The sequence below is a fragment of the Eptatretus burgeri genome, chromosome 9 (genome assembly GCF_056783735.1).
Source record: "Eptatretus burgeri isolate ZD-2024b chromosome 9, Ebu_testis_v1, whole genome shotgun sequence".
Lineage (NCBI taxonomy): Eukaryota > Metazoa > Chordata > Myxini > Myxiniformes > Myxinidae > Eptatretus > Eptatretus burgeri.
Genome location: NC_140969.1, coordinates 96,502,448 through 96,529,947, shown reverse-complemented (window position 1 = coordinate 96,529,947; position 27,500 = coordinate 96,502,448). Strand labels below are relative to the sequence as shown.

Here is a 27,500-nt window from a genome sequence, read left to right as displayed (position 1 = left end):
AGATTCCTCATACATAGGCCTCCCAGTCCACTCTTAATGCACATTCAGTTTTCTGCCTAAATTCCCTGAACAGCTTCACTCTGTCATTAAGCCTGGCCCTGCAACTCTGGTCAATGGTATCCAGCTAACCCTTGAGAGACAAAATTCTTCTTTTCCCGACGGTGAGTTCCAAGACATCCACCGGCAACATCAAGGTGATCTTGAAGGCACACCACAACTCTTCCGGACTCCCCAAAGCACAGAGACCCCCAAAATACCCACTCTACCTTTCGCAAACTCCTCAACTACCCTCTCATCTTTGAGCTTGCCAACATACAGCAGAGGCTGGGATGGAACCATTTTAACAGATTTAATTTGCAACTTCAGAGTTGTGACCACAAATCTGTGGTTGGCATTCAGGAACTGAGCATTCTGGTAGACCCTGCAGTTCCGGATCATCCTCAATTGACCATCAACGAGCACACGGTCAAGATCCTTTGCCACACCACCAGCATTGGAATACTAAATCCAGTGATGAGCCTATGGGCACTGAAACCATGAACCAAACACCCTAAGTCCATGTCTTCCTGCAAAGTCAAAAAATGTAGTGCTATTCTGGTTCACAGTTCCAGACCCAAGTGGACCAACACATGTCTCGTAACCATCCCTATCAGTTCCAGTCGATGCATTGAAATCCCCCAAGACGAGAAGAGTATCTCGCCTGGGACACTGATCAACCACAGACTTGAGCGTGGCATAGAATGCATCCTTCATGATGAGATCACTCGCCTCAGTCGGAGCATAAACAGAGACCAGGGAAATGACACCTCAGCAGTGACGAATCCTTGGTCTCATAATACGCTCGTTGACTGGAGTTACCTCAATTATCATTGGAGTGAGCTTAATGGACACAGCCACAGCAACTCCTTGGGCATGGTAACCATTAAAGCAACCACATCAATAGTAGGTGTAACCACCCACCATGACCTCACCACTATGCAGTCTCCAAACCTCAGAGTGCTGCAATACTGACGTTCAAAAGCTTAAGCTGAGATGATGACAGACAGGTTATCATTATCTCTTAGGGATAGGGCATTCCAGTCACCCACCTGAAGGGATTGCCTCGGGCTTACCCAAGGAGACAGCCGTCTTGTGGATGACACCTCAGCACCACCACGACACACTTGACCACAATCTGACCTTGGAAGGTTACCCCATGGTTTTCCTCCTCTCATCAAAGAGTGGGGGTACCGAAGGCTTTGCCCCAATCCTGTCATCTGGTGAGCTACCTTGCGGGGGGCAGCTGCACAGGAGGTACTCACATGGAATGGGGTTTTTACCGTGTGAAACATAATCATAGCGATGCTCACCCTAACAGTCAGGAGGTGCATCTGATGTTTAAATGACGAATGTGGTCAGCATTGGCTCGATATTTATCGGCATGCCATTCTGATGAGGTCAAACAAGCCCAAAATCCAGATAGGTGGCTCCGCTTGATGTTTAATTGATGGTGACCATGTTATCTTTGTCCGTTTGACAGAGTAACCAGGCCAAGGCCTCCCAGTTGGAGGTGACACTTTGGTGAAGGTCTATATACATTGGAGAAGGTGGAGTGCTCATCAAACTCCACACGTTTCAATTTTCCCACAAAAATCACATCACGTGCCTTCTGGTTGAATTGTTTGCATTAGCAGGAACAATTGACTGGGTGGCAGACGGGTGGTGGTTCTGTGCGAATTATTCGGTTTTACCGTGTCGTACATAATCCGCGGCGATGCTCCCCATAAGTGAGGAGGTGTGTCGTGTGTGTGTGTGTGTGTGTGTGTGTGTGTGTGTGTGTGTGTGTGTGTGTGTGTGTGTGTGTGTGTGTGTGTGTGTGTGTGTGTGTGTGTGTCTGTGTGTAGACTCCTCACATGCTCTTCCAGCTGAAGAAAACTGCATAAAACAACCATGAAGGACGACCCAAGGTAAGCGCTTTGCTGTTTCAAATCGTTCCCAGAGTTCCTCCACAGCTGTAAAGACATTCACAAATAGTCCACCATGAGAACCCCGATGTTACACACCCCCTCCACTGCCGGACCTGTTTCATCACTTCTTCGTGAATCATCAGCGACAGCAGTTCATCTTTTTGAGGGGGAATTTTTTTCAGTGTGTGTGTGTGTGTGTGTGTGTGTGTGTGTGTGTGTGTGTGTGTGTGTGTGTGTGTGTGTGTGTGTGTGTGTGTGTGTGTGTGTGTGTGTGTGTATGTATAGACTCCTCACATGCTCTTCCAGCTGAAGAAAAATGCATAAAGCAACCATGAAGGACGACCCAAGGTAGGCGCTTTGCTGTTTCAAACCGTTCCCAGAGTTCCTCCACAGCTGTAAAGACATTCACAAATAGTCCACCATGAGAACCCCGATGTTAGACACCCCCTCCACTGCCGGACCTGTTTCATCACTTGTTCGTGAATCATCAGCGACAGCAGTTCATCTTTTTGAGGGGGAATTTTTTTCAATGTGTGTGTGTGTGTGTGTGTATGTGTGTGTGTGTGTGTGTGTGTGTGTGTGTGTGTGTGTGTGTGTGTGTGTGTGTGTGTGTGTGTGTGTGTGTGTGTGTGTGTGTGTGTGTGTGTGTGTGTGTGTGTGTGTGTGTGTGTGTGTGTGTGTGTGTGTGTGTGTGTGTGTGTGTGTGTGTGTGTGTGTGTGTGTGTGTGTGTGTGTGTGTGTGTGTGTGTGTGTGTGTGTGTGTGTGTGTGTGTGTGTGTGTGTGTGTGTGTGTGTGTGTGTGTGTGTGTGTGTGTGTGTGTGTGTGTGGTTAGTGTGGAATGGTGACAAACAGCCACGATTTAGTAAATGGAAGATTGCAGTGCCATGGACTGCATCATTTTTTTCTTCACTTCCTTTTGTTTTGTTGCATCCTGATCGATTCAGTGTTCCAGCTCTTCCATGAGCCTAAATTCTGTATACAAGAAAGGAGGGGAGAGGGGGGATAGGTCCTCAAAAAGGTCTCCAGCTGCTAGCTCCAGGGGCTTCTGTTGAAGCTCAATTGTGATTAGCCACTACAGCTGGATGCCTATCCATTGTTGCCAAAATATCATATTAATCACATGGGTATAGAGGCATGAAATATTCATTCATGGAAAATAAATTCAAATGAATAAGAAACTCCACCCCCCCCCCCCCGTCCCATTCAAAATTAACAACAGAAAAATATTTCCACTGAATGATCAAAACAAAAGTGAAAAACCATGGACATTTGCACACCTCAAAAGCCTTTCTGTCATATCTTGTCCATTCTGGAAAGCAACAGGGTCTTTATGCTTCAAATTGTTAGCATTGGCCTTTAACAGGGGGATTTAAGAATTTTTGTCAGCAATACCACAAAAAGCTCCACCAAGTTGAGTTTATTGACACACCTGCATGTTGGTTCCTGGGTAGGGATTGAAGTTTCTCTTCGGTTTGCAGTACCAAATGGACGAGGGTTGGTTCGCTCTCGTGATCACTCTCTCAAACACGTGTCTACTCCATTATCAGCATTGCCGTAAACTGTAGAAATGTTTATGATAGCCAGACGGCCTTTCGTAAATTTAAATACATCAACCTGCGTGCTCCTGTAAAGACGCATGAACCTGTAAAAGAGATGGTGATGATGCCAGAGCTGTTCCAAAGTCATGGAAACTAGAGTAGTTGATTGAGATTTTATAATACTGCACATGAAGAAGACCATCACTACTTCATCTGAGACTTTAATGAGCTATATACTTACCTTATAGATAAGCAGATGGTGGTCGTTCAGGATATCCTTCGATGCCACCTCCTGGATATCGTGATGCAATGGAAAAAGGAATGACCTTCCATAGCCTCAGAGCAACCGCTAAATGATAATTGCAGACCGACATTGTGATCTCCTCCAAAACTGAAACAGATTGAAGGCAGTTAACCTCAGTGTTACCAAGCCCTTTTCCATGACCAGCGAGCCGAATGGAAAGCTGTTAGGCCACATTTCTTGCAGCATTAGAGTGTTCATTATCAAGTTATTCATAAAAATCAACATCAACTGGTGGAGGCTGCAGGATTAAAGCAAAGCAAGAGAGAAACTTCAGAAACCGACAAAGTATAACATGTGACAACTACCGTATATTTAATTTTACATCCTAATGTGAAAAATACACCATCGAGCAAAAAATGCAAATTCATGGAGTTAAAGTACGGTAATTTCTCTGTCGGTATGGACGTCTTATTTCCCTTTTTAATGAAGCTACCGTATATCATGCATTTATTAAAATCATGAGCTAGGTCATACATTCGTTTGTCCACAAGTTCCTCGGTCACTTCCATTTGCCAACAACAAGGTTGGTGAGCAGTTCCAAAGGTAGTCTACTGAGACCAATATTCTTCTTGGTATTCTAAGGTCACCAATCTGCATCCATGGACGATCCTTGATTGAGCCTGCTTGCCAATGACATAACAGTCTTCAACACCATTTTCCTTTCTCTACAAGAGCAAAGCTCATGGAAAAGCACTATTTATATAACTTTACATTATTGAATGTGGATTACATTATTCATATCATTTTTGAGTAATGCGCCCCCATCACCTCCCCCCCCCCCAGCTTTTCTCTGTAAATACCTGTATATGTGAATCTTCAGTGAATGTTCACAACAGGGGGAGCACATGACAACCCAACCAAGGGTAGATGCCATCTCTATGGAGGTCTCCCATGGAAGTACAAACCAGGCTTGACATTGCTTATAGCTTCTGAAATCTGACATTGTTGTGTGCATTCATGGCCATGTATCATAGATAGGATACACTTGTGCTGAAGACATGGAGAAACCGGAAGAGCTGTAAAGAACACATTTGTTCTGAGTTTTTTGTTCCCACTGGTACAATGCTTTGTACGTATTCAACGATAACTGTTGTGCCAATCCATTTCCTTATCTTTCCATTCTAGTTTCTTGCAGATTCTTCTCCATGACAACAATCGCCATTGTACCGTGGTTTGTGATCTTCTGTGGTGGGAGCCAATTTGGTGAGCGAGCAATTGTGATGTTTTTCGTTGAAATAGCTGTATCCAATAAATATGAAGAAGCTATCATTATAAAGTATAACTTTCTTGATTTACTCTATAAACGGAGACGAGCATACTCCACGGCATCGATATGGTCAGTGTGTTGATCAGACGTCTCTTGAGATTTTAGAATAAAATGGAGGAAAAACAAACAGTCGTGCTCCATGCTGGCATATGCGTAACTCGAGGTGAACAAAGGCCCAGGGGAGGTCCATCCTGAGACGCATTCATCTTCAACATGTCAGACAACTTCTGTGTTGCCTCTTGTTTGCTTTTTTTTTGGCCAAAACGATTTCCGAGTCAACTTTGTTCATCAAGCATCAGGTGGCTTCCCGATGAGGATACCAACACGTCATCGAACAAATAAACCATCATTTTTCTGAAGGTTGTTTGAAATTATTTTACAACATAATCCAACTATAATAAATATTTAAGGATACTGATTTAGCCAAACATTATACATATATATATATATATATATATATATATATATATATATATATATATATATATACATACACATGTTACCTTGCAAGGGACTTCAACAAAAGGAGAAGGCCATTTGGCCCATCAAAGCTGGTGCAATAGCTACCAACCTATGGTTGTTTGTGTGTGCTCTTATCCATTTTAAATGCTGAATGTCAAGCAAGGAAGCAGCAGGTACTATTTTAAAAGTCTTTGGTAGGACTCGGAGGCGGTTCGAACCACCGACCTCCCAGACTCAGAGAGATCCCTCTAACCACAGCCCGTAACCATCGACTCCGGTTTAATTGTATTGTTTCGATTACACACAAAACTCCATAATTTTTTTCTTGAATTAGTCCACAACAAGCCAAACAGCATTCGTATCTTCAAACAGTGGCTGCACCGCACAACCGTTCACAGACCTGAAAACCAGGCGACTGAACACCCCCTCCCAAAAGCCCTCTCGGAGTTCTTGGTGGGGGGGGGGGTGCACACAAAAGACGGAGGGTTAGGGCCGAATGCCTCCAGCCCCGTTTGCACTGTCAGGCTTGGTTTGTCGAGGTCACAGGTCACCACTTCCCTTGAGCCCAGTGAGACAGGGTTAATGAAACAGCCCATCGATACGACAGAATTACCGAGCAATGCAAACATCCCAGATAAGACCAGATAACCCGGTGACAAGGACACTATCATGCAAGGCCTAAATGAGGCATTTTAATCTAGTTTTCAGCACAAATCCTTATTACAATCTTCCACACGTCTTTGATCACCAGTAAGGAAATAACACCAAATTCCTCATTTTTAATGGTGTTTTTTTTCTTCTTCTTTTCAAACAGATCTTCCAAACAGTCATATCCACACAAAGCGTCGTATTGTTAACAATCCTTTACTTTCAATCTTTGGAGAAGGTACGCCACAAATATTGCTGACATCATAAAGCAGACTATTTGTGTACGGCGAATTGTTTCCTAAACAAGTCTTGCACAAAATGTGAAGAATTTAACATCTTTATACTGGGCAAAAATTTTCAGTTGGGTGATCTTCCGTAAACAAGTCTTGTTCTGCGGCCCTTTTCTTCTTGGACAAGTGGAGCACTATTATGGAGGTTCCTGAGCACACCGCAGAGAACAAGAATCCATTGTGCGTGTGTGGACGACAGGAGATAACGTTCGTGTCGGTGTTTACGCTTGGGTCTTCAGGGCACTCTTATCCCACCTGGCTCCGAACCTACAAATAAACCCGCATGGGAAGCGGACCACAATGGGACCGCGTGTGAAAAGACAGACGACGCGGAGCGCCCTCTGTCTGCTTCCTGCACTTCCCACAATGCTCTGCCTCTCCCATCTTCCAAAGTCGAACAGAAAAGATCTCGGTGGAAAAACGCCCCCTTTGCAATGTTCTCACGTGGCGGAGCAACAAATGGAATGTTTGTTTCATAATACAGTTTCCACGCATTGTTCGCACCTCTCCAAAACGAGTGCCCGTCTCGCTCGCTGGCATGACAACAAGAGGTGCGTCGTGACGTTCGCTGTCCATCCCAGGAGCAATCATTCCAGTACTTCGCCATAAGGGGAAAGGATGGATGCAACGCATTGAGATGCCAATCCTGATGCTTCGACATTAAACCGCCGTGAACAATTTCCCGAAACAAAAGTCATCGAGTCGAACCTCGAAATGATGACTTGATTCCAACTGAACATGTGACAAGTGAGGAACTGGAAAAGGCAGCACAAGCTCGAGGGCTCTCACCACTTGGTCCACAACTCTGCTCTTTGTTCAATTGTACACCTCAGAACACAAGAGGCTTCATCACTGCATATCACAAATGGTGAACAAGGTTTGGTACAAACAGTGCAAACAACACCAATTATCAACTGAACACAGTTAAACAGTTGGAAGTTTGTTAAACACCTTTACCACCCATATCATCCAATCTTTAAATGGTCTGTAAAACAAACACTTACCCCGATACTGAATATTATCTCGCATGGCTGGTCACCTGTCATCTTTGATTAAATTATTTGGTTTACTTGCGGGCAGCACGTGACATCTGATTGATCACGATGCCGAGAACTACCTTTTACTACCTGTGAACCACCATGAACTCCCCATACAAACACACCAACTCCTCTTATTCCCATTCCCTCGAGGTGCTGGCCTTAAGTTGGGGACACAAGACCCCCCCCCCCCCGGTAACCTTACTTTGCTTTGGATGTCATCCATAGTATACAGACAGTACAGGCCGCACCACGAAAGTCACTCTTGGACATAGAAAAGCAGCAGCTGTTATAATACTGGGAAGAATTACTGATTGTACTGAATTAACCTCACAATACAGATGGTGCAGCAGATGCACAATCTTCTATCCCATACGAGGGCTTACCAATTGGTGTATCACAGGATATCAACTTTTACTGACTTGTTTATCGCAGGGTAGAGTTTTGAACAATCGTCAATATCCCTGCACCAATTCTTCCCTTCTTCAAAATACAACATTCAATGTGCATTGTTTATCATAAAAACCTATGCTTGGAAAACCCTACTTTTGGCCAGAAGCCTGCTTCCATACAGGAAGTGGCTTCAGATTAACAAAACAGATAATAGTGTCGGCAAAGCCAGGTCCGGACTAGACACAAAAGAATGGGTGGTCCAGATATTCAAAACCACCTGTATACAACATGTTTCATTCCTGTGTTCACAAGGCTGGATGCCCATGACAAAGCATGAGCGACAGAAGAATGGACCCCTAATGGTAATGAATAACCATGTTAAAGTTTCAGTCCAGCCAACAAGTAAGGCCCTGTACAACACCAGCTCAATCAAATACACTTTCATGTGACCTTCCCTTGACTGGAAGCAAACATCACAACCAATCATATGCTGATGGTCCTTCATTGACAATGATCGTTTGAAGAGTGGACCATCTTGATTGGAGTCGGAGTATACTCGAAACAGTATGCGAACCAGGCTTTTAAAATACAGTGATAAGCAATCCCATTAGGCCATTATTCATGTTCGAAATGTTCACACTGTAGTTTAAATAGAGCTGCACAGTGTACAAACAAGCAGTTAATTAAAGAACCAACAGTATGTGTGTGTGTATATATATATATATATATATATATATATATATATATATATACATATATACATATATATATATACACATACATACATACATATATATACACATACATACATACATATATATATATATATATATATATATATATATATATATATATATATACACACACATACATACATATATATATATATATATATATATATATATATATATATATATATATATATATATATATATATATATATATATATATATATATATATATATATATATATATATATATATATATCTATCATTAAACTACACAAAATCCAGTTAAAATAACTTAAATTTATGGCTCATTGTCTTTTGAGAACTTTTTCATCGCCATTCATATCAGTTCGCTGTTGGTTCCATCATTGTTCCAATCTAGAATCACACACGGTGCAAAGCGAAGCCCCATTGCTTGAGGTCTTTGCCAAGCGCCGGAAGAGCATCCATGTGAGATGATTGAAGCAGATGCATTTGGAGAGGGAATAAAATGTTGGGAAGACAGTGCTGCTCCTGTTTTGGCCGTGGTGAGGAAAGGAAGGCGGGAGGGGAGGTCAGGGGAGGGGGGGGGCTGGAAAACAATTCGGATGTTCCTGCATTGGAGGAAGGAAGGAAGCGAGATGGAGGAGGTATAAATGCTTGATGCTTTTACCTGCAAGCCGGTGGAGATGGATTTGATTCAACATGAGTACGGAATGAAGTCTGGCCCTGGGTGGATGATTGGCACAGTGCACAATCTACATTACATTGACGTCTATAGCTAGGGCTGGACGTGCTTGAAACTTTCACTTTGACAATACCTCAGTTTACATTGCTTTATCATGGGACTTATCAGGTCACAATCCAAAAACAAATGAATTTTTTTTACTTCATTCATTCCACTTTAAAAGGAGTCGCACTTTCACTTGCAAAACGATCACAAAGGCAGGCCGGAGTACGGGCGGGTTTCAGGACACTGACCATGGAGAGATCCTGCTGTGATCCAAGCCCTGGGCAAATTCTTAACATAATCCGAGTTTGAAAAGGTCCACGTGTGTAAATGTGAAAGTCTGTGAATTCGCTGCAGGATGAAAGGCAGTGGTTTTACGCAAATGCAGAACAGCCTTTTGCTCCTTCACTCGACACACACGTGTGGGTAACAACAGGACAGCAGCTGCAGAGCAGGAAGCGTCGACCGTAGATCTTCCAGGTACTCAAAAAAAAAAATCACAAGGATAAGCAAGCAACTCCGATGCAGGACGACTTTTCGGTCCATCAACCTCTGCCACTTGACGTACACCACGGCCTAACAATTGCGTAAGCCTATTCTAATGCCTTCAAATGGACTTGCTGCAGGATCTACTTGAGCTGTTCCTGCCATGCGCAAAGCTTCTGTTTCAGGGCTTGCTCAGTAAGCTTTGACATTGGACTCAGTGGGTACATGAAATAGGATAAAAACTTAAGATCACCCATGTACTATGGAGAAACGTAAATGGTTGAGGTGACAACAGCAAGGTGACGGGCGAAGATTTTCTCAGTGGTGACTCCTGCAATATTAATGAGTTTCCTTATGAAGAACTTTGACACAGGAGGCCGTTATGCCCATCAAAGCCTGAGCTATTACTACCAACCTATGGTTGTTCGTCTGTGATCTGTCCTTTTTCAATGATGAGCACCAAGCAAGGAAGCAGCATGCACCATTTTAAAGTGTTCGGTAGGATTCGGCCGGAGTCGGTTCGAACCACCGACCTCCCATACTCAGAAGGGACAATCGAACCGTTACACCCTGAGTATTGTAAAACACAATGTGCAATCGCTATAAATGGGATAATGAGGATGTTCTTATTGTTGCAATGTTAGTGTTACAGGATGACTCTGGCCATGTGAATGATGCCTTGGTTAATGTTTTGAATATATGATTTTTGTTTATTAAGGGGTATAATCAGTGGTTCGGGATAATTGAGGAATATTGGAAAATTATAATTTATATCACGCAGACCGAGTGAAATTAAATGTTTGGTTAGGCTACACGTGACCTTAAATTAACTACAAAGCCAGCTGAGGCGACTGATTGGAGAGTAGCATGGTTGATCGGCCAATGGCAGACATCTGTGCCTTTGAACAGCGACACCACCCGACTTGAGTGCCCAGACACACCAGCCAAGACTGGATATTAGTTGCTAGGCCAGAGGTGAAGCAACACTTTTTCTGATTGGATGATCACCCACTAACGGAGCATGTAAGTCAGGTTTGGTTACACCGATTGGCCTGTGCAAAGTGAGATCTCCCTCGTTGAGAGAATCTGATGAGCAGGATCAGCGTCAGGAAAACGAGCCACATGTCCATACAGCCGCAACTGACGAGCAGATATTCAGCAGAGACCGAATATCTTACTGCCGAGGTAAGTGAATCTCTCCACGACCTCAACATCCTCACCACAGACAGGAAAGCAGCATCCAAGATGTCATTGAAAGTCTGGATCTTAGTTTTGACCCAGGAAACCCGTAATCCCAGCGGCTCAGACTCCTCATTCGGCACCTCGAGGGACCCCAAAAGGATATCTAAAGTCTGCGCAAAGATGACTGCATCATCTGCGAAGTCAAGGTCAGAGATCTTGACATTCCCAAACGATGCACCGCAGCTTGATCCCTCTGACAGGTCAGGTCAGGTCAGGTATGGGAGCATGTGCCAGAACAGCACGTCGCTGCGTCCACTTTCCGCCGGTACTCCAGGGGCCTCCGTCTGGCCATCCCCCAGGCAGATGCCAGGCCCATCCCCATCTCCTTGAGATGATGGTCAACCTGTTGCAACCATGAGGCACGTGGTCGACCCACTGGCCTCCTCCACTCATGAGACTCCCTCGCTGAGAGAATCTGGTGAGCAGGATCAGAGTCAGGAAAACGAGCCACATGTCCATACAGCCGCAACTGACGCTCACGGACTATGCAGGTAACAAATCTCATCCGAGTCTCTCTCAGCAACCGCTCGTTGGACACAAAATCCGACCAGCGATAGCCAAGGATTCTCCGAAGAGACCTGGTACCAAAGGAATTAAGTCTCCGTCTCAGATCCTTGGTCAGAGTCCAAGTCTCGCACCCATAGAGCAAGACTGGAAGTACCAAGGACCTGAAGACTCAGACTTTCGTCCTCCCGTACAGGTACCGGCAGCCCCACACCCCATGATCCAGTGAATCCATGACTCCCCAGGCCCGACCCAGACGTCTATTGACCTCTGACTCGCAGCCAGCAGAGACATGAATATCACTGCCAAGGTAAGTGAATCTATCCACGACCTCAACATCCTCACCACAAACAGACACAGACAGGACAGCAGCATCCAAGATGTCACCGAAAGCCTGGATCTTAGTTTTGACCCAAGAAACCCGTAATCCCAACGGCTCCGACTCCTCATTCAGCACCTCGAGGGCCCCCAAGAGGATGACTAAAGTCTCCGCAAAGATGACTGCATCATCTGCAAAGTCAAGGTCTGAGATCTTGACATTCCCAAATGACGCACCGCAACTTGATCTCTCCGACATCCTCCCTAGAATCCAGTCCATACAAGTGCTGAAAAGTGTGGGGGCCAGGACACACCCCTGACAAACTCCAGTATCAAATGGAAATAAGTCAGAGATGGTACCACCACATCTCACAGCACTCTCAGTACCAGAGTAGAGTTCAGATATCAGATCGATCAGTTTTGGTGGCACCCCACGAAGACCAAGAATCCTCCAGAGGACATCCCGATTCACTGAATCGAACGCTTTACAGAGATCAACATAGGCTGCAAGCAGCCCCTGCCGAAACTCTCGTCTGCATTCAGTGAGGACCCGAAGAGCAAGGATACGGTCAATCGTTGACCTCTTTGGTGTAAAGCCTGACTGCTCTGGATGCTGGTGCTCAAGCAGATGGTGGCGAACCCTATCAAGAATTATCCGAGCAAAGACCTTGCCCGCACTGAGAGCAGCATCACCCCTCGGTAGTTGTTGCAGTCTTGGCGATCACCCTTCCCTTTCCAGAGAGGGACAACAAGGCCCCTCTTTCAGTCAGTTGGGATGATGCCTGTGTTCCAGGCAGAGCACAGAACTGCATGCAACAACACGAGTGCAGCATTTCCACCAGCCTTGAGAAGTTCAGCATGGATGCCACAGATCCCTGGAGCTTTACCCCGTTTCAACCGGTTCACCGCAGCCTGTGTTCCACAAGCGAAGGTGGACCACAGTTGATTGGAGGGTCAGCAACAGAGATTGTCACAACCCTGACGTCCAACTCGACAGCTGGTGGATCAGCCTGGTACAACCGCTCAAAGTAACCGGCCCAGCGGGCCTTCATTTCAGACTCTTCTGTCAAGAGCCTACGACCCTCTGCTCTCACTGCACACACGAAGGGATGGGCTTGGATGAACGCAATGTGCGAATTCCCCTGTAAGCAGGACGAGAATCACTTGACCACAGGTGATGCTCTACCCCCACACAGATTCATCGCACATAGGCCTCCTTGTCCACCCTTAGCGCACGTACAGTTTTACGCCTCAGCTCCCTGAACAGCTCAGCTCTGCCATTTAGCCTGGCCTTACGACTCTGGTCAATGGTATCCAGTGTCCCTTGAGACAAAATTATTCTTTGCCCAACGGTGAGTTCCAAGACATTCACCGGCAACATCAAGGATGGTGGTCTTGTAGGCACTCCATAACTCTTGAGGACCTCCCAAAGCACCCAGACCCCCAAAATCTCCACTCAGCTTGTTCGCAAACTCCTCAGCTACCCTCTCATCCTTGAGCATGCCAACATCCAGGCTAGGCTGGGATGGTACAACTTCAGAGTTGTTACAACAAGCCGGTGGTCAGTATTGATGAACTGAGCACTCCGGGAGATCCTGCTGTTCTGGATCATCCTCCAGCGACCATCAACGAAGACATGGTCAATCTCCTTTGCCACACCGCCAGCGTTGGAATACCAAGTCCAGCAATGAGCTTGTGGGTGCTGAAACCATGAACCAGCCACCCTAAGTCCATGACTTCTTGCAAAGTCAAGGAACTTAGTGCTATTCAGGTTCACAGTTCCTGACACATGGGGACCAACACATGTCTCATATAACCATCCCTATCAGTTCCAGTTGATGCATTGAAATCCCCCAAGACGAGAAGAGTATCCCGCCTGGGGCACTGATCAACCACAGACTCGAGCGTGGCGTAGAATGCATCCTTCACGGTGAGATCACTTGCCTCAGTTGGAGCATAAACAGAGACCAGGGAAATGACACTTAAGGAGTGGCAAATCCTTAGTCTCGTAATACGGTCGTTGACCGGTGTTGCCTCAATTATCATTGGAGTCAGCTTATTGGACACAGCTACAGCGACTCCTTGGGTGTGGTAACCATCAGAGCATCCAGACCAATAGTAGGTGTAACCACCCACCATGATCTCGCCGCAATCCGGTGTCCGAACCTCAGACAGTGCTGCAATAACGCTGTCCAAATGCTTGAGCTCAGATGATAACAGAGACAGGTGATCATCCTCTCTTAGGGATAGGACATTCCAGGCACCCACCCGAAGGGACCGCCTCTGGTTAACCCAAGCAGACCGCCGTCTGGTGAACGACACCTCAGCACCACTCCGACACACTCTCTCGCAATCTGACCCAGGAATGTTACCCTGTGGTTTCCCTCCTATCATCAAAGATTGGGGGTCCTGAAGGCTTTGCCCCAATCCCGTCATCCAGTGAGCTGCCTTGTGAAGGGAAGCTGCACAGGAGGTACTGCCACGGAGTGGGTTTTCAGATTTCTTTGCGTTTTTGTGTTTTGCGGAATGAAGGCTTTTACGGTGGCCGGAGTGCAAATCCTGCCACCAACCTCCTAATAAGAAGTAACCCAACTGCAGGAGGACATCCGCAGACACAGTTGGGCACTAGATATGGATGGCCATTGGCTCACAAGGAGCTCCTCCGCCCTTTGACAGGTTTTGTTTTTAATCCTGCTGGGTGTCCATATCCAAACACCCTACTCACCAAAACAAACCTGGTGGGGGAGATGGTTTAGTCATCAACCCATCTGTCATCTGAGTTCAACCCGACCATGGAGCAGGTTAGTACAAGTTAACATGATACCTGTAGCAAGTCACATATCTAATCTGGCCTGACCTGACATCAGGGAGGAAGCTTTATTTAAGGAGGAATTGTCAAAGGAGGAAGCCACAATTAATATTTACTGTAACAGCAGCCAAATCGACAAGTAACACAAAATCATTGAGCAATAATATTGTACGAAACTACAATTGAACAAGGCAATGAAAAAGTCCAGCCAGTAAATCAGTGACATGGGCTGATCATGTCCCATCGAAGCACAATCCCTGTGGGTTTTCAGGTCATCGGCCATTCCGCAGTCCATTCTCTGTGCCGATTTAACAACAGGAATGTACCCGATCATTAGTGCGGAGCATGACCAGATGCATCATACACACATAACACCGGTCCAGATGATTCCCAGTCTCCTTCGCTAGCCGCAGACACAATTACATATTGCATGCAGATGTGCGAATCAGCCCCATCCAACACCGAGTAACAAACACTGCACTTGCCAAAACCAGTCAGGCGGTTCAACATTTCTCACCAGCGATGGATTCTCCAGAGTTCCCGGCATAAGGGCTGTGGAGATCCTCCTTCTTTGGATTCGATCACATGGAAAGAAAAAAAAAGTCATTCAATCGTTCAGTCAGCAGGACAATCAATAATGTATAAAGGAAATGGCAATATTTCTGGGTCGCTTCATGTGCACTTCCAGTTCCAAAACGGAAATAGTCGGGTCGTGTTGATGCGAAACACCCCAAATAGACAATTTAGATCCAGCAAAAAGTGAAGACCATTTGTTATTCTAGTTATCTGTAAAAAATTAACCCTGGAGTAATTATAGTCACTATCTCAATGTCCTGGGTGGCCCTCTTATAAGCAGTGTCAGCTGTGGGACGTGAGCCGGACCATAGAGGGAAAAGTATCTTTATGGTCCACTCTTCCTTTATCTCAACCCTCCTCGCACAACACTATACATGGGTGGGTACAACGGCACTACCCAACAGCAAGACTTCGTGCATCTGCACAGGAATAGGAAGAGAAGTATTTTTGTTTGAATGCCACACTTGTAGATTCAAAACAATCTACATAATACACACATGTAAAACAAAAAAGAAGCAGAAACCTTCACAGGGTGTCCTGTCGTCCTTCACAAGATAAAGTTAGGATTGAGCAGCAGGAAGATATGGGGATGTTGTGGAATGGTTATCTAATGCAGTATCAGCGATGAAGGTTGAATTACTGTCATTGTCGAATAACAGCTTCTTGTGCAGGAGACCCTGGGAGGTGGTGTGGAAAACATTTTGCTTTGCACAAGGTAACCGTGATACGGGTGAAATCAAATCAGGAAATACAAACACCGAAACACCCCACTGGGTTTACACCAGCATGACATATATATTTCCCTGGATTTAGCAGTCACCATTGGAGAGCAAAATTACACAATCAGGGTCATGGAAATATGGGGATACCAACCTCAATTAATTTTGAATGCAGCCTGTGGCTGCCGGTTGCATCATTGCTGGGAAGTGCGGTTATGCGGCTGATGCAGTGCCCCTATAGGTTAGGGCAGGAACTTAGGAACAGCCAACTCTTGATGAAGGACACTGCGGGATCTTCAACGTCCACTAATGTCAACAGACGGGACATCCAGTTTAACGTCCGTCCAATGGACGGCGCACACATTGATGCTTTGCCATGCCTGCAAAGCACCAGCGTGGAAGTTTATAGGCAAGTCAGGATTCGAACCCAGGGTAGACGGCTCAAAGGTGAGTATGCATACCTCTAGGTCTAAGCTATCCTGCCAACCCAACACCTGATGAATGAGCAACATGAGGGCACCCTCAGCTGGCTTATATATGTACTACAAAATAGTCAATGAAGGATCAAACATCTCTCATGTTGTGAAATTGATTTTTCGTTGGCCTGCTTCGCATTCTCAGCTAAACAGAGGGCTCGTATGATGCTCTGAACCAAGGTTCTTGTCCATTTCCTACCATTGTCCTTGCAATTCAAAATGAAGCACATTTTCATCAATAAATAATGGACAAAGAAAATTGTTAAAACTCGAACGGCACTCTTCAACGTCGACCGATATTCCTCCATCCAGATCATTACACATACTTGTACCAATTTTGATTTAAATCCCTTCAGCTGCTCTCAAGTATCACATTTTTACCTGACCTCAAACATTTGACCTCTTGATGCGAAAATCTAATCAGTTCTTCTTTGCCTCATAATATATACTTATACAAAGTTTGGTCAAAATTCCATCGCTGGTTCACAGGTTGGCACGGTAACAGAATTTTTACCTTTGACCTCTTGACCCCATCATCTAATTAGTTAATCTTTCCATCATTATACATACTTGTACCAAGATTGACTTTGATCCCTTTAACTGTTCTCAAGTTATCGTGGTAACAAAAACCTATCAAGGACGGATGGACAACCCGAAAACATAATGCCTTTGGCGACTTCTTGAGCAAAGGCATAAAAATAAAAACTTGGAGCAAAGAAAGTTGACCAAAAATTGTCTCGTCACTCCGGAGGAGCCGCACACTCATGCATGATTAGTATAATGAGAACCATGAACAATAAAATCCAAGCACTGCACAGTACACATCAGCCTGGTTATAACAATTTATTTCGAACAAGCTCATGTACATTAATAACATTACCTTGCAATAGGGGGACTGAAATACAGCTCATATAAAAGACAAACCGAGAAGAAATAAAAGAAAAACAAGTAGTCACATGATCGGGAACAGGCGGGAGCGACTTGGCTAGTGAGCATCTCACAGCACGGTTGATGGGTTCGCGGCACGGCAAAGCACAGCAAAGCAGCATGGTTGTGGGCAGGCAGGCAGAATGAATGGAGTGATAGATTGGAAGGGGATAGTTATACGCAAACGTGGAACACGGTTCTAATAATTTAATTCCATGGCGAGCAGCAGACGTGAGAGGATTGGATATTAGGAAGAATGCGGTGCCCAAAGTGAGGACACAGACCTTGCGAAGCTTCATGGTACCACCTACAATGGGGCACGCTCAAGTAAGGAAACTAAAACGATTGCTGATCGATGGAGCAAGAAGGACTGGATCCGGTGTCTCCAGGAGAAGGACGAAGTGTAAGGTGGAACAACATGGTTGTCCGACGCACCAGCAAAAAAAAAAGAAAAAAAAACTATGGCTTTAACGAGCGCTTCCCCAAGCTCGTAACTTGCAGTGTTGTACCCAATTAGAATTAAACAAAAATGCACAAAGTATACATTATTTACACTTGAACGTCAGTGTCATTTACTTTATGAACAAAATGCATTGCTCTCTGCTGATGTGATAAACGTCGAGTTCAGCAGGTCTACAATTGTTCCGTTAGTCTGCAACATCATCGGATGAACGATGCAGAATGATTACAGCAAGGCCAACAACCTAGAGCTGCAAGGGTCACAGTTTTGTAATCACACTTTGAAATGTCTTTGTTGGTTAATAGCCTATGAAAAGATAAATAAAACGTATCAGGTTGCTGAAGGTCAGTGCAGAGTGTTCATAAAACCGTTGCTTTTAATTGTGTCCAGTGGGGATAAAATGTTAAGGCAGATTCCTGAATTTACCTTCTGGATCCACACAACCACAATATGTGTGCTCCGTTGAACACACAGGAAATGGCGTCTCAGGAACAACGGATTCAGCTGGTTGAGAACTTATTGCCATTCCAAGTACTTTGCGTTGAGTCGTTTTGTGGGTACAAAAGCAGGAGCATGCGATGATTGCGAATCACAGTCGAAGATGTGGCAGGGAACGGCCGCACAGACGTACGTGATGACGTAGATGGCAGCAAACATAAGCACAACAAGGTGCCTGCTCTACCAGCACGTGGCAGATACGTGGCCTCAAAAAACAAGTTTCAGGTAGTGTATAAGAATTAGTGAAAGTTTCTTCTTTCCTTTTGTAGGTAAGGATACACATTAAGAAAAAAATAATAAATGACATTAAGGACCAATCAGCACAGAGCGTCAATGATGTCTGTGCAAGTTGGCAAATGATATCTTTACAGAGCCCTCTCCTATTGTTTCTTATGATTCCTCCTCGTCTCGACTGAGATCTGGGTCTTGGAGTCTTATCTTACCCTGATGGCGGAAGCATTGCAAAATGCAATCTTGCCAGTTTAAATGCAAAAGCAAACACAATACGTGACTGAGCATGTGGCAAGTTAGACGTTTTGCACAAATGACTCAAAAGATGCTTTACAAAAACAAACATGATCCAAGTTCGTGCACTTCTTGTTGCCATTAGCCACAGTCGTCATCAGTTTTGTATAAACGTCAAAGTTCATACAAGTGCAGAACAATGGCAACAAAGTGACAAAATGTACTGACCAGATGGTGATACTTAAGGCCTAAGTTGCATTGGGGTCTTCAATTCCCATGGTGGTGAGAATGTCAGAATGCCTTGCAAACGATGTGAGCTTCTAACAGAAGACTGGAAAAATACAGAATTTACAATGTTCAGGAGCACACGTCGAAACGACCTTTGAAAACGATCCTGGTGTCACTGGCCACAAACTTCAAATTTGCATTTTCAAACAGACGTGACCAAAAATGAACCCGAGTGAACTTTAGCATCTTCGGCTGCTTCAGGGCTGGTTATGGTCTTGCTCGGGTCACGCCTCTTGTTTGGGACAGGCGTGGGGATCTGTGATGGCCGTGCAGTGCTCGGTTCAGATGCACCCCTCCGCTGCGGGCTGGGTGTGTAATTGAAAGGAGTCACACGAGCCGACACTGTTGTGCTGCCACCTGGAGAGCTGTGCTTGCTTGAATTGGCAGAACTCAGTGGTGTGGTCCGCTCGGTTGAGACCATTTCATTATCAGGAGTTGCAGCGGGAGAAAATGCAGGTGCTTTGTCATCACCCTCTTCAAGCTTCCCAGAGCGTGGGCTATTGATTGGACAGTCCTCAATGCGCACCCACACATCCTCTGTTTTTGACACTGCTGGTGCCATTGGGGGTTCCACTAAATGCTCCTGAGTCTCTGCTGGATCAGACGTTTTCCTCCAAAGTCCACAAAGTGAAGACGGAGGGGTTGGCCCATGGTTTCCATCTTTTACTGTCTTTACCAACATTGCACTGCTATCTGCTGCAGAGGGTCCATGCGGCTGCTTCAGTTCTTTTGGCGGAATAGCTTTGCTAATGACAGGGGGGTCAGTGCCGCCTTCACTGCCACCCCCGCATACGCCCCCCCGTGTCTTGTCTGAAGATTCTGAAGATGCAGACAAAATGGATGAAGAGCTTCCAGCACGATGCCATGTTCCCACACGAGGAAGTGACGAGCTTGGCCTACTACCGCCTTCCCGCTTCCAAGTGCCATTACGACCAGACGCGACATGACCTGGGCTACGAGAACGGGACCGGAATCCCGATGCCATTAACCCAAATATATCCTGACTGTTTTCCATGTGTTTATGCCCTCCCCTGTTGCCAGACACCGACTCGCAAGAGGCAGATGATGCTTTGAGAGCATCACGCAAGTCAGGACTCGGTGCTTCCTTCACAAAGGTGGATTGGCGTACAAGTGACACTGGTTTCTCTGCATGCTCAGATTCGCTCTCACTTGATCTAGTTGAAGCTGCTTGTGTCAGTTCTGTACGTTTCAATGAACTTCCTTTTGTGGTCCTCACTCCGCCACTATTTCCTGCTCCCAATTTACTTCCCCCAGTTGATGTTCGGGTTCTGTTGGTGAAAGTAGGACGGGCATATGCTAAGTTTGTTCCACCATTGCTACTTGTAAGACATGCAAGATTTGATGAACTAGAAGATCGTGAGGATGGTGCACTTGGTGAGGAGCCTCCATTACGACTGCCAGTTGCTGAGGCTCGCCTCAGTCCTGAGGGGAAGGAATTGCGAGCAGGTGATGCAGAGAGGCGACTTGCACCTGGAGTGGAGGCTGGTGATGCTGACATACGACCCGATAATGGAGCTGGAGAGCGGGCTGCAGATCGCTGAACTCGCATATTGTTCGCTACTGTAATGGCACCCCTACCACTCGAGCTCGGTTTTATGAGAGAAGCTCCATCAGTTCTTGCAGGGGCACTTATAGATCGATTCACACTGCCAGTGCTGTTCCCACGCAAAACTCCACTTACCTTAGCTCGTGTTAAGCCACTTGGGCCAGATGTAGCCTGAGGCTTAAAGAGTCCTTTCTTTGGTGCTGCACTCGTGTTTGCTGATGAGTTTCTAAGGGCAGGGGAAGGAGTGTTGGCACGTCCTCGAATTGCAACAGAAGCTGAGAGAGACTGAGACACCTGGGTCTGTGAATCAACATTTGGCCTGGCTTTCCCCGTAATACCACTACGATAAACCTTTTTCCCACCACATACTGCCTTGGGTGCTTCCAAACTAGCCTTTGGCACTTTGTCTTTGGATATCCGTGGACCACGAGGTGTGGAATTCTGAAGGGTAGGTGATGTGGAATCTTCACGATCAGCTATCGCATGCAATGGGGAACCAAGAGATAGGCCAGAGACGAGGGAAAGAATAGAATCAGAGTCAGATGAGGCCTGGCGTGAGAGACTTCCTGGCGTCTCTATTGCTGCAGCTGCAGCAGCAGCTGCTGCCTGATGCAAGCTTGATACAATCGAGTTTGCTCCCTCTTGAATAGCTTTCCAATCAAAGCTTTCAGATTCTGGGGAAGCAACATTTTCTGCTCTGAATTCAGCTGCATTCCCTTCCTTATCCATAGATACTGCTCTTCTACCAGAGTGGTCAACAGCCACCCGTTGCTCAACACGAGCTCCCATTCTCCCATTAGTCCTTCTTTTCTGTGGCATGGCTGATGAAATGCACTCCTGTAAAAGATCATCTTCAGATTCTACACTTAATGAGCTGAGTGATGAATTACGTGAAAAGCATGCTGGTGTGCCCTCAACTCGGTAAGCACGAGATGTGTCCCCTGCCTTTCCCCTGGCCTGCAATGCCGTCCGTCGCTGCTGTGCAACAGAGGCCGGTCCTTCAGACCGAGTCACTGCACTACCACCTGCATTCCCATTGTCATCTCGGTCAATGTCACTCAATGAACTGAGAGATGAGTTACGGGAGAAACACACGGGTGTGTCTTCAACAGCGAAGCTTCGCAATCGTTCTTCTGTAGTTGACTCTGTCTGTTGAAGTGAGTCAGAGCACGATTTCCCTCGTGGAACATCTCCTGAACACAACACTGGTTGGCCTTGTGCCCGATCTGCAACCCGTATCTTCTGCAAAACATCTGCATTTGTTAATTTATTGTTCTTGCCTAAACGAGTAGTTGCAAGTCGTTTTCCATAATCATCTTGAGAAGGTTTCCTGGGTAAGTGTCGCCAATCCTTCTTTAACTCCTCTTTGGCCTAAGAGGGAAAAAACAAGAAGAGGAGACAGTGGGCTGGTGAATAACTATAAACCATGATTGGGTTGCAAAATTAATTACTGTACAAATTACAACTGTGAAGATTAATTAACTGATGCTCTTCAAAGTAATTTTACAATGACCTGGATTCCATTAACAAAACTGAACTGTCCCGACCCAGGAATAATTAAGCTGTTCTAATATAACATTTAAACAAGGTGTGACGATGAAATCAATGACAAACAATTAACTCACCTTGGACAAATCTCCATCGTCGTCATCAAAGTCCAGAGAGCTTAATGAATCATTACGTGAAAAACAATATGGTGTGCCTTCGATAGGTGTAAAGTGATGTGGAGAATCAGCTGCAAAGCCTGCTGCGGGCCGTCCCGTTGCACTCGATTTCCCCGACGCATCAAAAGACTCTCGACACGGCTTGGGCAAACGGCTGGGCACAAAGTGCTGCTGTTGTCTCGGGCGGCCACTGTCTGAAGATTGCTGAGCTTGAACCATGATGCGATGTACACGGTGTGGCCGCTGGCTCCGACCCTTGGGCATCGCAGCACTAATGCACTCAGCTAGGATATCACCTTCACTGTGACGTGTGCCTGCCCGTCCCATGTTATGCAACCCACCAGGCTCATCAGTAGAAGAGTCAATAGTAAGATCGCTTAGTGATGTGGCAGCAGAGAAAGCTGTGCCTTCCGTATGGTAGATGCGAGGTGTATCATGGGTGAGGCCATCTCCAGCTGACACTGTGGTATGGCGGTCAATTCTGTGCCGGAAAAGCGGCAACTGGCTTTCGCGTTTTGCTCCAATCTGCGTGGTAGGACATTTCTGGCCTCCCTCGCCTTCCTTCTTGGTCTTGGAAGCTAATGATTTTGTAGGCATGGCTGAATTGATACATTCCTTCAAGATATCTGCATCATCGTCAGAATCCTCAAGCAGCTCAGATTTGTCACCTTCAGATTTTCTGCCAACACACTGTGCTGGAGATTCCATGGACAAATTCACTCGTCTATCCGACCCCATTTCAACAACACCAGTTTTTTCCTCCTGTACTGCTGCCAATGATACTGATGCCCAGAGCTCAGAGTCTTTATTGATTGGTGGCTCATCAATACTCAGCCCACTTAGACTAGAGGCACAGGAAAACCCATCGGGTGTTGCCTCTGTTGCAAAATGTAAAAGTCCATCTCTTGCTGCCAGCATTCCTGGAGGTCGATCCACTGGATCCCACACCGGTGCAGCTTTCTCTGAAATAGTTACAGGTTGTAATCCTGCTCGCTGATTAACCTCAGATAATGATATCTGTTTCATTGCTGCATTAGAATCTACCAGTGGTACTTGGTGCTGCTGTTCTTGTGGTGGTGGTGATTGTTGTTGGTGGCGATGTTCCAGGGGTGGTGGTGGGGTCTTGGCCCTGCTTGGAGGCATACTTCGGCCTGGTGAGTCAGGTAACTCACTGGGACTAACAATCCCACTTACAAGCTCACTGTTAGGGTCGCTAGCAACCGAACTGGCAATGGATGGGTTCCCAAAGCTATCCAGTGAGCTCACGGAGCTGCAGCGACTGAACACGAGTGGAGTCTCTTGCACATATGGGTCCAATGGGCTTTTTGGCGTCTGTGCTCCTGACTTGGATGGAGATTTTGCACCAGAAACAAGCTCTCCTTTGTCTTCAACCCGCAGCCTTACTATCTTGCAACGTTGTGTGTCACTTGTCCCTATGGATTCGTCCATGGCAGCACTGTCCTCATCTGGTTCACGATCATCTCTGTGCATGGTTGAGCAGGCAACAGCCCTTTCACCATCTTCTGTGCTGCTTAAAGATGACAAAGAGCTACAACGAGAGAAGCAGATTGGCGTGCCTTCCACACAGTATGTACGTATCTTATCAACTCCACTACCAGATACTGCAAAACCTTTTGGTTGAGCAGGTGTAATAAAACTTTTTGACTCTCTTCTGGTCCTTTGTGTGTCAGAAAGACTGACTGTACCTCTAATAGTGTCTCTGCTCTCATCAGCGTCATCAGTACAAATTGTGGGGAAGTCTGACGAAAACTTTAAACTGTAGTCGATGGGTTCAGCATGCCGTTGGACACTGGAGTATCTCTCATCTGATGCTGCTTCAACACCTGATTCATCATCTGCTGTCAAATTTGTTTCCTCTTCTTCTTCTTCTTCTTCCTCTTCTTCTTCCTCCTCCTCTTCTGAGTAGCACTGACCATAATTGGTTGGCTTGTCATCAACTTCGTAGTCATCAGGACAAGATGCATGCAAGCCAAAAGCAGTATTAAAACCTCCTGAAGAACTTGCTGCTGCAGTAACTCCACTGCTGCCACCACTTGTGAAATTATTGCTGGACACATTTGCTGCATGAGTTTCTGAAGAAGTGGCTTTAGCTCTTGCTGGCATTTCAGGATGAGACCAAGCATCATGTGATCGACTAGGGCTCTGACGGCCCGAGTTTAGCTGTTCATCTGAATATTTCAAGCTGTAGTTAATGGGTGTGTCAGAATCAGCACATGCCTCATCAAGGTGGTTGGCGCTGTGAATTTTGCGTGCCAAATCAGGTGGGTACTTGCCATAACACTGAAGATGCACAGCATCATCATTATTGCCCGAGCTTGTGGAATCGCTACCTGACACCTCTTTACAGACACTCTCTGTCCGACTATATGGTAAGTACCCTCTGATTCCCGATTCTGCAGGTTGGAGTTCAGCCCCCAAACCCCGTGATTCCTCCCAGGCTGGTTGAGGACGTCTTGGAGGTTCTGAAGGGGCAGAAACTGTAGCTAAAGATGCCATGGTACTTTCGGCTCGGCTAACATTAAGACCATTTCGACGGCAGGCAGAGGCATCAAGCACACACTCAGCAACCAATGCCCTAGGACGAGTGCTGGGTACGGCAGTCGAGCGTGGGCTCAGGTTGTCGAGGTTATCAAAGGTCTCGGCCAGATCTTGAGCCTGCAGCTCAGCCTCAAGGGCACGTTGGCGCCTCACGTGCAGCCCCGGAGCTGCAGCATCAGGTGAGAGTAGACCGAGGTCCCGATAGCGTGGCGGGCGGTTTGCCATTAAGTTTCGAAGTGCTGCTGCACTGCCCATGGCAATCATACGGTGCTTTGAGTGAATCAGATTCTTAAGCATTGCAGTTGCCCCCAGATCCCATAATGTCTCCTGGTCACGGGCATTCCGTGCAGACAAGTTCCAGAGTGTTCCACAAGCATTGCTGACAATGGTGAGGCTGTGTGACTTGAGATGTTGTAGTAGAATAGGCAGACAGTTGTGATCACGAAGGATTTGTCTGCATCAACAGGACAGAGGTGAAAATGAGGTCAGTCTAGCTTGATGTAATGGAATTACAAGTCAACATGTGGTAGGAGCCATCAAAACATTGCATATGCATCAGGGTGGGGTAAAGGGGAGAGGAGGAAGGATGTGTGTCTGGGTGTGCAGGGTGCATACGGGAGAGCTATGGTGTCTTAATTGGCATAGTTTTGTACTTTTGGATTGCAATCTAGTTGAAGCCATGTGATTATACATATGAATTTTCTCCGTTAAATTGTTTTTACATTTCTGCCTAAAAGTCCCTTCCTGATCTCCCCCCCCCCCCCCCACCCTCAGCAAAATCTCAGCAAAATGAAATCACGAAGTAACCAAATAGGGGGAGGAAGATGATGTATTGCTATGTGGAAAAGGGGAGGGGGGCAGAGCTTGATTGTGGAAATAATAGTATTATCAGTATGTTCATGCAGGTACATTACTTTTGTAAGAGTGAAAATGTCAGAGTAAATTATATTGCAAAACACATGCTGAGGAGGCAGTGAGTGTTAACTTTAAGACATTGTAGACTGTAGAGCATGTTTGTTGTGCAAAACCTCCTGTAAATCAGGCAAGGCCAGGAGAGGTCTTGTGGAGGAGAAGATTGGGACCATAGTCCGTGCAGAGCGTTGGTGCTGCCTAAGCAGTCTCCTTGGCTGTTGGACACAATCCTGGATGGGTCGCCACTCCGACACAGGACACCAGCATGCTGGCACTCATTTTGTCGATCTCGGAAGGATGACAGGCCGTGTTAACCCCACCTGATATTAATTCAACAGCTGAGTGGGATTTGAACTCAGGACCCTAGGATCCAAAGTCCACCACCCAAACCATTAAGCCTCCTGTGCCGAGTTCCAATATAATAACTGATTATTTATTTATAGTCAGTACTTACAGTTGTATTCACTACCACATCTGGTACATGCTCACTGCTATAACTATTATTTTTGTATTCAAGTTTAAATCTGTTCATTGTATGATTATTTTGCATGCAGCCTTTGGCTGATGGTTGCATTATGGCTGTAACCAGTAAGCTGGTGCTTATTTTGCCGACCTTGGAAGGATGACAGGCAGCGTCAACCCATCTGGTGTTATTGAACGACGCAACAAGGGCTCAAACTTGATATTCTAAGATCATAAACCAGCTACCTAAACCGTTAAGCTCAACACCAGGCTTCATTACATAATGATAAGTTATCTGTTTACAATGTACATGCACACCCAGAGTATAACCACAACTTTTTAACTTACTTCGTCAAGTGGTTTAGGAGTGCATACATGACAAAAACAAAGAAACACACCCGAAAGGTGATATGTATATATATATATATATATATATATATATATATATATATATATATATATATATATATATATATATATATATATATATATATAATTCTCTGGCAGTGTGGTATTACATCATGGAAACAAAGTTCCATTGCATATTTTATACAATAGGTATGGAAGTGGGGGATAGGAGGGAAGAAGTTTGGATCAACGTGTACATGTTGTGTAAATGTGGAAAGGGGGGATGAGAGCGGTCTATACACAGTTATTAACTGTCATGCAGAGAGAGAGAAAGAGAAAGAGAAAGAGAAAGAGAAAGAGAAAGAGAAAGAGAAAGACAAAGAGAAAGAGAGAGAGAAAGAGAGAGGGAGAGAAAGAGAGAGAGGGAGAGAAAGAAGAAGGGAGAGATAGAGAAAGAGAGAGGGAGAGAAAGAGTCTCATCTCATCTCAAGTCTGAACTCTCAAACCTCTCTCCCTCCTCAAAATCCTGGTGGCGTTTAATCAAATCTGTTTCTGGTGTATGTTCCCCCTCCATCCCCTCCCTTACCTCAAATGGCCGCACTGCTGATTCCACACGTGATAAAGCTGAATGTCTAAACTCGGTGTTTGCAGCTAAATCTTGTGTCCTAAACCCATCACTATCTCTACCCACTTTACCCAGTCGCACCCAACTGTCCCTGGACTCTGTATCCTTTTCTTCTGACAAGGTGGAGAGCTTGCTTTCAAACCTCGAGTCAGATTCTGCAACCGGTCCAGACGGCATCAGCCCACGTGTCCTCAAAGCCTGCTCTTCTGCTCTTGCTCACCCTCTCTCTGTTCTATTCACCCTCTCATTTGCCCAAGGTCATCTGCCATCTG

The 27,500-nt window shown here is 45.7% G+C and overlaps 2 protein-coding genes and 1 pseudogene across 7 annotated transcripts in view; all 3 read right to left on the bottom strand.

Moving 5' to 3' along the window:
* Positions 1-17,139, bottom strand: part of LOC147020695 (uncharacterized) — a 28,393-nt gene extending 11,254 nt beyond the window's left edge. For both annotated transcript variants that reach the window (XM_085896242.1, XM_085896243.1), the window contains exons 1-7: positions 16,132-17,139; positions 15,782-15,935; positions 15,200-15,251; positions 3,727-3,876; positions 3,377-3,589; positions 2,241-2,339; positions 1,893-1,991 (exon numbers count right to left, since the gene is read on the bottom strand). In XM_085896242.1, coding sequence (XP_085752368.1) covers positions 1,893-1,991; positions 2,241-2,268 — 127 coding nt within the window. In that variant the 5' untranslated portion in view covers positions 2,269-2,339; positions 3,377-3,589; positions 3,727-3,876; ... (1 more) ...; positions 15,782-15,935; positions 16,132-17,139. The remainder of the gene's footprint in view (positions 1-1,892; positions 1,992-2,240; positions 2,340-3,376; positions 3,590-3,726; positions 3,877-15,199; positions 15,252-15,781; positions 15,936-16,131) is intronic.
* LOC147020696 (uncharacterized) lies at positions 5,626-9,622 on the bottom strand (annotated as a pseudogene).
* Positions 17,140-17,281: 142 nt separating the features above from the next.
* LOC147020694 (adenomatous polyposis coli protein-like) overlaps positions 17,282-27,500 on the bottom strand; it is a 151,052-nt gene continuing 140,833 nt past the window's right edge. For all 5 annotated transcript variants that reach the window (XM_085896240.1, XM_085896239.1, XM_085896238.1 and 2 more), the window contains 2 exons: positions 22,284-25,335; positions 17,282-22,029 (listed from right to left, as the gene is read on the bottom strand). In XM_085896240.1, the coding sequence (XP_085752366.1) occupies positions 19,234-22,029; positions 22,284-25,335 (5,848 nt within the window). In that variant the 3' untranslated portion in view covers positions 17,282-19,233. The remainder of the gene's footprint in view (positions 22,030-22,283; positions 25,336-27,500) is intronic.